Source organism: Chiloscyllium plagiosum, chromosome 13 (genome assembly GCF_004010195.1).
Source record: "Chiloscyllium plagiosum isolate BGI_BamShark_2017 chromosome 13, ASM401019v2, whole genome shotgun sequence".
Taxonomy (NCBI): domain Eukaryota; kingdom Metazoa; phylum Chordata; class Chondrichthyes; order Orectolobiformes; family Hemiscylliidae; genus Chiloscyllium; species Chiloscyllium plagiosum.
In genome coordinates this window covers 45,298,178-45,312,235 of record NC_057722.1, presented here as the reverse complement: position 1 = coordinate 45,312,235, position 14,058 = coordinate 45,298,178, and the positions used below count along the sequence as shown (strand labels likewise).

General features: G+C 40.4%; 1 protein-coding gene across 5 annotated transcripts in view; it reads left to right on the top strand.

The window, feature by feature from the left end:
* The first annotated feature begins 800 nt into the window (after nucleotides 1–800).
* The window catches only part of tmem44 (transmembrane protein 44), a 56,829-nt gene continuing 43,571 nt past the window's right edge, over nucleotides 801–14,058 (top strand). The window contains exon 1 of one of the 5 annotated variants that reach the window (XM_043702277.1): nucleotides 801–1,674. In XM_043702277.1, coding sequence (XP_043558212.1) covers nucleotides 1,592–1,674 — 83 coding nt within the window. In that variant the 5' untranslated portion in view covers nucleotides 801–1,591. Of the gene's footprint in view, nucleotides 1,675–2,177; nucleotides 2,636–3,652; nucleotides 3,993–4,069; nucleotides 4,882–14,058 lie in introns of those variants that run through there. The other 4 variants (XM_043702279.1, XM_043702278.1, XM_043702276.1 and 1 more) reach the window with 4 other exon arrangements.

Sequence of the window (14,058 nt, the reverse complement as noted above, 5' to 3'; positions counted from 1 at the left end):
GAGTGTCACCAGCTTTCAAACTGGTTTTGCGAGGCTCATGGGGCGGTGCACCATATCTGGAGGTTGTGGTATTGAATGTCAGATTTAGCTGACACTCAACATGTTGTTTATTCTTGTTGAGTAAATGTTGCTAGTTATGTCTGTACAAATTTAATACCAGGTTTTTAGAAGCAAGTAGAGAATGGAAGAGAAAGAATGGAAATGTTGTTTTCTAAGAATCCACATTATGATGTGGATGACATTTTGTGAAATTGATTCTAATATGATGCATCTAAAACTAAACAAAGTTGTGCACAAATGACATTTCAGAGGTGGGAAGAGATTTAAGGGAATTGGGGTTACACAAATGGTGTGTAATGAGAATGATTCTGTTTATACCATAAATACCAAACATTCTAAAAAGTGAATAAGCTGCAAGTGAATTATTTGTGCAGTAATTCTGATATTGTTTAATAGTTGTTTTCCTTGTTCATGGGATGTGAGCATTGTTGATGGAGCAAATGTTTATTGCCCTTGAGGAAGTGGTCGGGAACAACCTTGAACACCTGCAGTTAATGTGTCGGTACATCCACAGGAAAGTTAGTGCTCTGTAGTTCACAGTAACTAACCCAGCAGCAGTGAAGGAAAGGTGGTACTTTTCTAAGTCAGAGTGGAGTTTGCAAGTTCTCCCCGTGTCTACATGGGTTTCCTCTGGGTGCTCCAGTTTCCTCCCACAGTCCAAAGATTTAGGTGAATTGGCCATGCTAAATTGCCTGTAGTGTTAGGTGTAGAGGAATGGGTCTGGGTGGGTTGCTCTTTGGAGGGCTGAAGGGCCTGTTTCCACACTGTAGGGAATCTAATCTAATTTAATGGCTTGTCCTTTGGAGGGGAATCCACAAGTGATTGTGCTCTTGTACACTAAAGACCCTTGTTTGTTAATAAGTTTGTTATTTGGAATGTGCCATTAAAGGAACATTGCGATGTTGTTCGGGTACAGCTTGTATATAAGCACTGGGCAACAGTGAGCAGTGATGGAATGATTGTTTAATTAAGATGATTCGTAGGGGAGTTGTAAAGGGGGTAATCTATCGTACTTGCAGTGAGAAATGATGTTTGTGATTTTGGGTAATTTTAATACCTGATCGGATGGATTCCAAGCTGGAATTGTGGGAAAGGTGGACACAGATTCAGGAAGTAACAAGTGATCCAGTGATACTCTAGAGGAAAGGCAGAATGCAAATAATGATGGCTTTCTATTGGTACAAGGGATCACAAGTATTTTTTTTGAGGGGAGATCACTAGAGCAATTTGTATTTACATACAAAACAATCCCAAAGTATTTCTCAAGGGCATCATGAAGCAACTTTTGATGCCCAGCCCTACACATACTATTCAAAGAGGATGATCAAATGGTTGATCAAGTAGGTAGATTTTGGGAATATCTAAATGGTAGAAAGAGGAAAAATCCAATGCATAGTGCTTTGACGTCTATAGACATGAGGGCAATTTAAAACAGGTGGTTCAAGGCAGATATTGGAGGAGCAATGATATCTCAAGGCTATAGTGCAGAAAGAGATTAAAGGGATTTGGAGATGGGGTGTGGTGGTTATTTATGGTGATAGTGAGACCACAAAGGGACTTTAAAATGATGAAATTTTTCAAATGTACATATTGCTTCACTGGGAGCCAGTTTGAGTGAGTGTGCAAAGAAATTTGAATGTAAAGATTCATGCAGCAAAGTTTTTGATGACCTCCAGTTGAGGGAGGGTAGAATGTGGAATGCATTTAGATAGAGGTAGAAATGTTATGAGAATTTCAAGAAATGAGTTGCAGGTGGGGTAAACTTGATATAATGATGTAAATTGACAGTCTTCATGACCATAATATGATTAGAAGCTTAACTTGCTCTGTATATCAAGCTTGTAAACAGTCTACTTTTGCCTTTGTGAAGGTTCTTGATTTGCTATTATTTGGAAACTTTGGTTCTAAAGTGGACAGAACCACATAGCAATGATTTTGATTTGTAATTCAATATTGTGTTGGCTTGGAAGGGAAGGGCCCAATTTGATTTTTTTTTTAAAGTCCTGAGAGTGGAACTGCACTGTTTTCTTTGCATGCATCTAAATAGAGCTTTTACACATCTTTTATGTGATTGGTCCAGTGCCTAACCAACACAGGTGCACTGTTGTATAAGGTGTCTTGTGCAACAGATACAAATACATTCTTCTAGAAAGACAAAACCACTTGGAAAGTCAGTGTGTGGGTAGACTTTCCAGGACAGTTGAGAGTTTCTTCTAGAGAAAAAAGGCATGTACTAGCAGCAGGGAAGTTCAGTCCCCAGATTAGGGCAGAAGAAATGAAGCCCTCATTGATTTAGATCTTTATAACAGAAGGTTGTTGAAGAGGAGTTTTGGAAACTCCTCCAAGAAATAAGTGATCTGTTTAGTTTGAGTCTTGGGGTTCTATTTAGTTAATTAGCATTGATTGCAGATGTTTATAGGGAAACAGACAAAAACAGCATACAAGCTAAACAAGGAGCTTTGAATTGGTAGCAGGATGACCTTTTCAAGTTAGTATCTGCAAAGTTGCCGTAAAGGCCCAATTTAACACTAATTGTAAGCCTCCAGGGTCTGACCACATACAAGACCACCTACAGGTACGAATGTGTTTGGACAAGGTTCACAAATATATGAAGTTATCAGGACAAATTCAGAAAGAATGACACTTAATAAGGAGGGACATCGGCATTATCAGAGTACCCCTGACCTCACTTTGAGTTTTCCTCATACAGGCAGCATGTGATTAGGCTTCAATTGGTTCAGTGGGGCATGCATGATCACCTGATACCAATTCCAGGAGAGGAAGTCAGATTTAGCTTTGTAGACTGTTCATTTTGTGCGTATTTTTAGTTAAATCAGACACATCTTGCTGGATTTGTGTGTAATGTTGATCAGATCAGTGACTTCTCAATGCTTTTTAGAGGCCTCCTGCTGGGTGACATGTTTACTGTGCCAGTTGTGTATGGAATGACTACTTGTAAATAACATGCAATGTTTTTAAAACTTTGTACAAAGTAATATTAAGCTAATACAGAAAATTACACTAAAATAAAACTACAGACTGCAGATGCTGGAGATCTGTAACAGTAATGGAGACATAAGTAGGTCTGTCTCAATACCTGACTTCAAGACCTGAATTTCTCTGGCACTTTGTTTTCATTAGAGAAAAGTTACAGTGCATTTTAAAAATCCATACTGCTCTGTAAAGTGGATAGTGATCAATATTTACAAGGTGGGCTAGGTAAAATGATTAGTTTTGGAACTGTATAATCCTTTTTGACTATTTACCCACTAACAGAAGTTAACCTTAAGACAAAAAGTGCATTTGCTTTTGTGTAACAAAACTCCTAACTCCTTCAATTAGAGGTAAAAGGGTTTAATCTTTACTTTTGATAAGAGTAATAAATCTATTTCAACTAGTTATTGACCCCCCCCCCACCTTTGTGTGTAGTCATTTTTGTTCTTTTGCTGAGAGTACATTGCCAGCCTCTTGGTAACGCTTGGAACGGAATTGCCAAAATAGAACTTATGGACAATCAAGCCAGATCATGCTGAAATCTGAATTTACCCATATTAACATCAACTAGGATCTTAAGATCCAAACAGAATTTTAAGTAGTTAAGCATCAAGAATTAAATACTACCTAGGAGTAAACTACAAAAAACATAAAATATTTAAAGTCTAATTTTTTAGGCGAACAATCAAAATGACGCGTCAGTTAAGAATCGTTGCCTCTAATTTCTGTGCCATGTGAAAACTCCATAATGCGTTTATATCGTGTTGCAAATGCCCCCGAGTTGCTTGAAATTAAGCTTTTGCTTTCTGACCATGAGGAATGGCTCGTGTCGTGGTAAGACAGACGGGAAGTTAAGCACGCCTTTTCTAAGAGGAACTAAGCCACAGCGTCTCCATGAGGATTGTGATTTGTGTAGACCTCCGTCTGCATAGAAAGAGGTAAAACTACAACGATCCACCTGGAGGGACAAACATGAATTAGACAAACACTTGAAGACATTTTTAGAAAGGGGAATAATTGATTTGTTTTGAAGCCTTGAAGTGTGCCATAACACATCGGAAACATTGATTAAAAGTACTTTAAAACGTAGACGTTTTCCAAAGATCCTGCGGTGGGAGGGCATTGCACCTTAAGAGCTTTGATTATGCGCCTGGTTTTTCCGTGTACACAACTTGCAGTCTTTTAAAAAATAAGTTAGCCCAGCGTGAAGAAGGCAATGCTATTTGGGGTTAATGAGTTCCTATGGGGAATTTTTTATTTTTGGATAAACTACAATAGTTCCGTGTTGAGATTGCTGAAGTTTTTACTGGGAAAGTTGTGTTGAGACTGCGCCCATTCTTTGCCTGAACGTATTATAGTTTAGGGGCTGGAGAGTTGTTACGTCTCCTGAAAGCAGGAAGAGACGGCGGCTGAAACTGGCGGTCCCCTTCTACTGAGTGAGAGTGGCGAATCAAACTATCCCGGTGCCCATTCGGAGGCCACTTATAATCAAATTAGGCTATTTGAATCTTTCACAGTGACCGGGAAAGTCTGGTGCTTAGAGGTAGATTTTTATTTTGAGAATTAACAAACGTTTGAGTGAGTAAGAGCGTTCGGCATGTCGATGTCAGTGAATTTCTAAACAAAGTGTGAAGTCAAGATGAGTTCTCCGGTCGACAACAATCAGAGTCAACTGGAAGGAGTAACTCAGGCCGAAAGCATTCTGGCTGATTCATCTTCCTTATGGAATTGGAATTATTGGATCAACTGTTTCATCCAGGAGAAAGTTTGCATTTCCTTTGCGCTCTGGGTTTTATCGATGCTATTTTGGGCAATCGCTCACATTATGTAAGTATAACCAATATTTCTGTATTAGGAGCCCACCTCCACCAATAATCAGAAAGGGAGAGTTTGCTGGAGTGGTGCCATTTTCCCCTCCCTCCAGCCTCCGACTGCGGGAGGGGAGCTGAAAGATTTTTTTGTTGAACACCAGCCAGATCAGAATGGCATCAATTCCCGAGCCCTTTAAAATGATTTGGATAGGAAGCTGTGAAAGATTTGAGGCACTGAAGGGAGGGGCTGTATTGAGTTCAGGCAGCTTTTTGTTGGCTTCTCTTGTTGCGAACTTAAGGCGAAAAAAATCACTTGCAGGTCAGGACGCTGGAAGTACATGGCTTGGTCTGTAAATTTAGGGATCCTGTGTCAATCGGAGAGCTTTATCTGCTACATGTTTACATTTATTTCAAACTTTTTTTTTCGTTCCTGAAGTTGTGGATTTAAACATAATATAGGCTGACAGTTGAGTTACTGAGGGAGTGCCGCATTACTGGGACTAAGTCCAAGGCATCCCAGGAATAGCTGTAAGTCAGGAAATGGAAGAGAGAATGTCAAGAAAATTAAAATCCCGAAGGAATTGGTAGTGAGCAAATTGTTGGACCTGACTGACAAGTCCCTGGATCCTGATGAAATTATTCTAAAGGTCTAAATACTCACAAAATATATTGAGTTGAATGTACACAAACATCAATGCTGGAGACTCAATGTATATAATTGTATAAATTAATTTGCATGAAGGCATGGCTGATAATTTGCTGATGGGACAAGATGGGTAGGAACGTAAGTTGTGGAGGGGGATCACAAGGGTTGTAAAACAAAAGGATACACATGGGTGAAGTCACCGTATGAAGATCTGGCAAATGAGCTATGATATGAACAAAAATTGAAGTCCATTTTTGCTGGAAAGATTAAAAAAAGCATTTTTCTTAAAATGGTCTAAATTGCAATATTCTGAGATGCAGAGGGATCGAGGTGGCTTAGTGTATGAAATCACAAGATTAATCTGTAAGTATAGCAGGTGGTTAGAAAGTTTAATGCTTTACAGTATGATAGTATTTGTGAATGGAATAAATGCAAAGGGAGGGTCATTGTGCTTCAGTAATGCAGGGCAATGATGAGACTATGTCTGGTGTACTGTGTACAACATTATTTTCCTTATTTAGGGGATATAAATGTGTAGGAAACATTGTGGCTCCACCTATAGCAAATGGACTGGAGTGGTTAAAGAAGGCAGCTCATCACCACCTTCTCCATCCAGTGAGGCCCACATACAGTAAATGAACAAAAAAGTTCAGGGAAAGTTTACTAGACTAATACTTGGAATGATTGGGTTGTCATTTGAGGAAAGGTTGCACAGGATAGGCTTGTAACTAGAGTTAAAAGTAAGAGTTGATTCGATTGAAACATAAAGAAGATCCTGATGAGACTTGACAGTGTAAATGTGCAAAAGATGGTTCATCTTGTGGGAGATTCTAGAACTAGGGGTCCCTGTTTAAAGAGGAGTTTTAAGACCGAGGTAAGAATTTTGATCTCTGAGTTGAGCCTTTGGACATCTCTTCCTCCATCCAAGGTGGTAGAAAATAGTCATTGAATATTTTTAAGTCAGATTCTTAGGATGATTTTATCAGGATTCTTGTTATCAAGGGAATGAAAGGTTATCAGGGGTAAGTGGGGAGGTGGGGTAATCGGGATGGCAGTGCAGTCCCGATGCACCGAGTAACTTTTACAAATATACGAACGGGGAGCTGATATATGTCATGCATTTGTTTGACAGGCTGACAAAATGAGAATTTTCCTCAGTGCTAGCTCAAATGAATGTTTCTCAATGCCTCCTTTTGTTGTCTATGGGAATCTCTAATAATGCCACACTGTTTCAGAGAAGTCAGGCTGTCACTGGGTGCATCTCTCAGATCAGATGAACTGAAGCCCCTTGTATATGTTTAAGTGATAAAAGGGCACATGGAACTATTAGAAAAACAAATGGATCTCCTGGTATCTGTTAGATTTTTGTCCACTAAGACATGAACAAAAATACATTTCTGGATATTATATTCATGTGCTGTTTTGTAAGGTCTGTTGTCTATAGATACCTACATTTCTTGCAACATGAGGGACTTTAGTTCAAAACTATTGATTGTAAAGCTCTAATTGGCCATTCTGAGCAAATAATGTATTTTAAAACACTTATTCTGACAGTTCAGACTTTATCTGTGAATTTTGTAGACCAACAATTGAAGCTGTTACAAAAATAGCATGAATAAATATCCTAGGGTATTGATACTTCAAGGTTAGAGTGGTGCTGGAAAAGCACAGCAGGTCAGGCAGCATCCGAGGAGCATGAAAGTCGATGTTTTGGACAGGATACTTCAAGATGTGGTTAAATTGTATTTTAATAACATTTAATATCATTTTCTATCTATTTATTTCATGTGACTAATTTTGCATATTGGCATCCGTCAATCACTGCAATACTAAAGAAAAGCTGCATTATCAAAGGTACTCTTTTTTGCTAAGGTATCAATGCACATGAGAATATAAGAAAAGGAGCAGGTGTAAGCTATTTGGTCCCTTAAGTCTGCTTTACCATTCCATAAGGTCGTGGCTAATTGGAGTGTTGTCTCAACTTTCTTGCCTGCCCCCATAACTCTCAAATCCCTTGTCGGTCAAAATTACTTGGCTTTGAGTACATTCACAGTGACACAGCCTCACAGTTTATTTGGGTGTAGAATTACAAAGATTGATAATTCTCTGAGGGAAGAGATTCCTTTTCCTCTCCAACCTAATGGGCAGCTTCTTATGCTGAAACTCTATTCCTCACCCCTGCCTGTTCCAGATTTTCATAATAAGGAAACATCCTCTCAGCATCTCTCCTGAGATGTTCCCTTGGAAATATGTTTCAATAAATTAACATCTCAACTCCAATGAATACTACTAAGCCTTCCATCATATAACACCCTATTCATTCCTGGGACCAGCCAAATGAGCCTTCCTTGAATGAAAACAAACTTTTAGTAAACAGCACCAGTTGATCAACTATCCTGATCGGTGATGTGGACTGCGTGACCAATGTTAAACGCTCTCTAAATAATAGAAATGTAACGCAGCGGGTATATACATCATTGTTATACTTTATTTACAGCATTAAACCATTTAAACAATAATGCAACTTTGCCTTCAATAAACCTTATCAGCAGAGAGCCTTCTCACTTGCACCCTCAGCTGACTACTTGGCAATCATGGAGATCACAATAATACAGTAAACTTTTGACATTTCAGGTATACAATTTTTGCCAGTTTATGAGAGTGCCTGTTAAAACAAAGTTTTTGTATCTCAAATGCAAGTGTTTGCCTCTTTCATAAGGTACAAAAATCTAGGTATGGTCTCACCAAAGTTCTGTGTAGGTAGTAAACTTTTGACATTTCAGGTATACAATTTTTGCCAATTTGATTCACTCCACATGATATCAAGAAATGGTTGGAGGAACTGGATACTGCAAAATCTTTGGGCCCTGACAACATTCCAGCAACAATTCTGAAGGGACATGCTCTAGAACTTGCTGCACGCCTAGCCAAGCTGTTCCAGTCCCGTTATAACATTGGTATTTGCCTGATACTAGGGCAAATGGCCCAGGTATGTGCTATACACACAAGACAAATCCAACCCATCCAATTACCGCACCATGTGTCTACCCTTGACTATCAGTAAAGTGATGGAAGGTGTCATTAACCTTACTATAAAGCAGTACCTGCTCAGTGACACCCAATTTGTGTTCTGCCAACGCCACTCAGCTCCTGACCTCATTACAGCCTTGGTTCAAACATGGACAAAAGAGCTGAATTCCAGAGGTGCGATGAGAGTGATATTAAAGTCAGAATTGACCAACTGTGGCACCAAGGAGCTTCAGTAAAACTGGGATGGAGGTGGATGAACTCTCCACTAGTTGAAGTGGTACTGGCACGTAGGAAGATGGTTGTGGTTGTTGGAGGTCAATCACCTCAGCTTCAGGTCATCTCTGCAGGAGTTCCTCAGTCCTGGGCCCAGTCATCTTCTGCTGCAGCTTCATTACTGACCTTCCCTCCATTATAGGATCAGAAATGGGAATGTTTGTGCAGTCATTAGCAATGTTCAGCACTGTTTGTTTTTGATTTCTCCAAAGCAGTCCATGTTCAAATACAGTGAGACCTGGTGAATATCTGGATTTGAGCTAAAAATGGCAAGTAACATTTCTGCTTCACAACTGAGGCAATGGCCATCTCCAGCAGGAGAGAATCTGCTCAGATCATACAAAAACTGTGGCAACAAGAGGAGGTCAGAAATGAGACTGCAATGAGTAACTTCCCTCCTGATTCCCACAAGGCACAAATCAGGCATGTAGTGGAATATTCCCTATTTGCCTAGATGAGTGCAGCTTCAACCACACAAGAAGCTTGATACCATCCAGAGCAAAGCAGTCCAATTGGTTGGCAGCACATTCACAAGCATCTCCTCCTTCTACCACCCATGTTCAGTATAATATGTACTATTTAGAAGATGTGCTCCAGACATTGACCAAGTTTGCTTAGACAGCACTTTTAAAAACCCGTAACCACTCCTCCAGAAGCACAGGGTCAGGCAGCAGGTACATGGGAACACTTCTACCTGCAAGTTCTGCTCTGAGCCAACCATAATCCTGACATGGAAATACATCTCTGTTCCTTCAGTGTTCCTGAGTCTTGGAATTGCCTCCCTAATGGCATTGTGGGTCTTCCTACAGCAGAAGGTTCAAGTAGACCACCACCGTCTGCTGGAGGACAAGTAAAAATGGGCAATATGTACTGGCCCAGCCAGCTATACCTACATCCTATGAAGGAACTTAAAAGAAAACTTCCCTATTATTATGTATAATGCATCTTGCAATATTCCATTTGTCTTCCTAGTTACCTGCTGTAATCCTGCATGTTAATTTTTTTTAACAAAAGTAGAAAGTATTGCAGAAATCTAACGTGGTGCCACTATTTAAAAAAGGTGGTAAGGGCAAGCCAGGGAACTATAGACCAGTGAGCTTGACGTCAGTGGTGGGCAAGTTGTTGGAGGGAATCCTGAGGGACGGATTAGAGATAGTCAGCTTGGCTTTGTGCGTGGGAAATCATGTCTCACAAACTTGATTGAGTTTTCTGAAGAAACAACAAAGAGGATTGATGAGGCCAGAGCGGTGGATGTGATCTGTATGGACTTCAGTAAGGCATTCGACAAGGTTCCCCATGGGAGACTGGTTAGCAAGGTATGCTTTCCTTTATTGGTCAGAGTATTGAGTACAGGAGTTGGGAAGTCATGTTGTGGCTGTACATGACATTGGTTAGGTCATTGTTGGAATATTGCGTGCAGTTCTGGTCTCCTTCCTATCAGAAAGATGTTGTGAAACTTGAAATGGTTCAGAAAAGATTTACAATGGTTGGAGGATTTGAGCTATAGGGAGAGGTTGAATAGGCTAGGTCTGCTTTCCCTGGAGCGTCAGAGGCTGAGGAGTGACCTTATAGAGGTTTATAAAATCATGAGGGGCATGGATAGGATAAATAGATAAAGTCTTTTCCCTGGGGTTGGGGAATCCAGAACTAGAGGGCATAGGTTTCGGGTGAGAGGGGAAAGATATAAAAGAGACCTAAGGGACAATGTTTTCGTGCAGAGGGTGGTACATGTATGGATGAGCTGCCAGAGGAAGTGGTGGAGGCTGGTACAATTGCAACATTTAAGAGGCATTTGGATGGTTATATGAATAGGAATGGTTTGGAAGGATATGGGCTGGGTGCTGGCAGGTAAGACTAGATTGGGTTGAGATATCTGGTAGGCATGGACGGGTTGGACCGAAGGGTCTGTTTCTGTGCTGTACATCTGTGACTCTATGACTAAATGCATCAAGTCTGGCTTCATCTGTGAAGAGGAAAACAGTGAATGTTTTTGAGTCCAGTGATCCTTTGTTCTGAGCTTTTCCAGCATTGCTTCAGATCTCGAGCATCCACAGTTTTTGTTTTATTGACATGTTAACCTTTTTGTAATTCAAAAATGAGGATACCCAGATCTCCCTACTACAGTAACTGTAGTCTTACTCCATTTAAATAATAACCTGCTCTTATTTCATACCAAACTGGATAACCTCTCAATGATCTCCTAATCTGACATCTGTCTGCCAGTTAAAGATCGCTGCAAAGTATTTGAAAAAAATGAGAATAATCAGATCCCAAACCAACATTTGTGTTTGGTCAAGCAAAACTGTTTATAAGATGTCATTTAATCATCTGTGATTTCTCGTAGGATGTTGCTTGCACAAAATAGCACCCATGTTTGTTCATAAAGTATGCTTAAAATTTTTAAGTGGCATTAAATAAATTAATTAAGAATTATCTATACCTGATATTAAATCATTGCCCCAAGTTGCTGCACAATTAATTCATTAATTGTTTTAAAATTCTATTGCTCTTATATTGCCAAAGGTAGTAACAGCTAACAGTATATTTGTGATTTTGTTTAGAGTAACCAATTGTTACTGATAGGAAAGTCTGATTATGACAGGAATTCAGCATTTGAATTTTGCCATATAAGTTTGTATTATTAATGTTATTGATATTTGTTACTGCCACTGTTATTCATGGATATCATTTCCAGGAAGTTTCATATCGTGAGAGAGTTCGTAAGTATAATAAAATTATGATTGTGTTATATTATCATCATGTATAAATAAAATCACCGTGTCCTTTGGCAAGAAAGAGTTGTACTCAGACCTCTTACTTTGTCTTTTACCAGGATATCCTGTAACACACCCATACAATTTTAAGTTCTTTGTAGCTTGACATGTTTAATGATTTAATGTTTAGTGTCTTCTGGCTGACCACATTGGCTCCTTATTCAATCCTTATGAATACAGGAGAAGACATTTTTCGGGCAAAATCTGATTAAAATTTGAGTGGTCATGACATGAACTCATATCTGCAGAAAACTTGAGGTCATCATTGGCAAAGAATATATACAATTAGAAAAGTGATTTTGTGGATGAAAGACTGTGTGGGAGAACTGGGTTCCAGTTCATGAGGCACTAGAGGAAGTACTGGGGAAAGTGAATTCTGTGTGGTTGGACGGTCCATTCATGAATTGTGCTTGGAAGGTGGGGAAGAGAAGGGATGAAGCTTAGTTAAAAGTAACAAGTAAAAGGATAGAGTCAAGGCAGGAGAGCAAAATACTAATGTGGAAAATGAAGATCAGATAATAACCGGAAGAGACAGAGAGCCTACAACTTACCATCAATCAAAACTAGATGCTACAAAAATAACAAAACTGAAGGCCCTATATCTGAATGTCCATATCATTCAATAACAAAGTGAATAAGTTGATGGCACACATTGAAGTGAGTAAATATGATCTGATAATCATTATGGATTTGTGGCTGCAGAATGGCAGGGACTGAATTTTGAAGATTGAGGGTATTTGATATTGACATAGTATTGAAGCAGCTCTGTTCCTAATCAAAGATTGGAATGTAGAATCAGTTTAGGGGGAGATGAGGAATAGTAGGGGTGGAGGTCTCTAGTGGAAGTAATCTATAGGCACCCAAATAGTAAGCACAAGGACAAAGGAGCTCGTGGTAAAGTGATAGCAATAATCATGAGTGACATTAAACTGCACATAAAAGGGGAAAATCAGATGGGAACGAATAGCCTCAATGAGGAGCTTCTAGAATGCTTTTGAGATTGTACTGCTTTTAAACAAAAATCTTCCTAGAACTTCGCTGCTGGCTATAGAAACATCTGTCTGTACCTCGGACTAGAGAATCCCTTAACACGATTGATCTCTTGGAACCCAACGTACCCCTTATTGCATTAGAGCCAGACTCAATACCAGAAACTTGGCTGTTCGTGCTACGTTCCCCAGAGAATCTGGGTGTACTCCAGAACTCTGTGGGAAGCTAGAGAGGTGATTGCTGGGCCTTCTGCTGAGGTATTTGTATCATCGATAGTCACAGGTGAGGTGCAGGAAGACTGGAGGTTGGATAACGTGGTGCCACTGTTTAAGAAAGGTGGTAAGGACAAGCCAGGGAACTATAGATCAGTGAGCCTGACGTTGGTGGTGGGTAAGTTGTTGGAGGGAATCCTGAGGGACAGGATGTACATGTATTTGGAAAGGCAAGGACTGATTAGGGATAGTCAACATGGCTTTGTGCGTGGGAAATCATGTCTCACAAACTTGATTGAGTTTTTTGAAGAAGCAATAAAGAAGATTGATGAGGGCAGAGCAGTTGATGTGTTCTATATGGACTTCAGTAAGGCGTCTGGGAGACTGGTTAGCAAAGTTAGATCTCATGGAATACAGGGAGTACTAGCCATTTGGATGCAGAACTGGCTCAAAGGTAGAAGACAGAGGGTGATGGTGGAGGGTGGTTTTCAGACTGGAGGCTTGTGACCAGTGGAGTGCCACAAAGGTCAGTGCTGGATCCTCTACTTTTTGTCATTTATATAAATGATTTGGATGCGAGCATAAGAGGTACAGTTAGTAAGTTTGCAGATGACAGCAAAATTGGAGGTGTGGTCAACAGCGAAGAAGGTTACCTCAGATTACAACAGGATCTTGACCAGATGGGCCAATGGACTAAGAAGTGGCAGATGGAGTTTAATTAAGATAAATGCGAGGTGCTGCATTTTGGGAAAGCAAATCTTAGCAGGACTTATATACTTACTGGTAGGGTCCTAGGGAGTGTTGTTTCATAGCTCCTTGAAAGTGGATAAACACAGCAGGTCAGGCAGCATCCAAGGAACAGGAGAATCGACGTTTCGGGCATAAGCCCTTCTTCAGGAATGAGGAAAGTGTGTCCAGCAGGCTAAGATAAAAGGTAGGGAGGACCTTACCGTACAACCCAGATGGCCTACTTCTTCAAAGACCGCAATTTCCCCCGAGACGTGATCGACGATGCCCTCCACCGCATCTCCTCCACTTCCCGCTCCTCCGCCCTTGAGCCCTGCCCCTCCAACCACCACCAGGACAGAACCCCACTGGTCCTCACCTACCACCCACCAACCTCCATGTACAGCGTAGCATCCGCCGTCATTTCCGCCACCTCCAAACGGACCCCACCACCAGGGATATAGATTAGATTACATTACATTACATTACAGCGTGGAAACAGGCCCTTCGGCCCAACAAGTCCACACCGTCCCGCCGAAGCG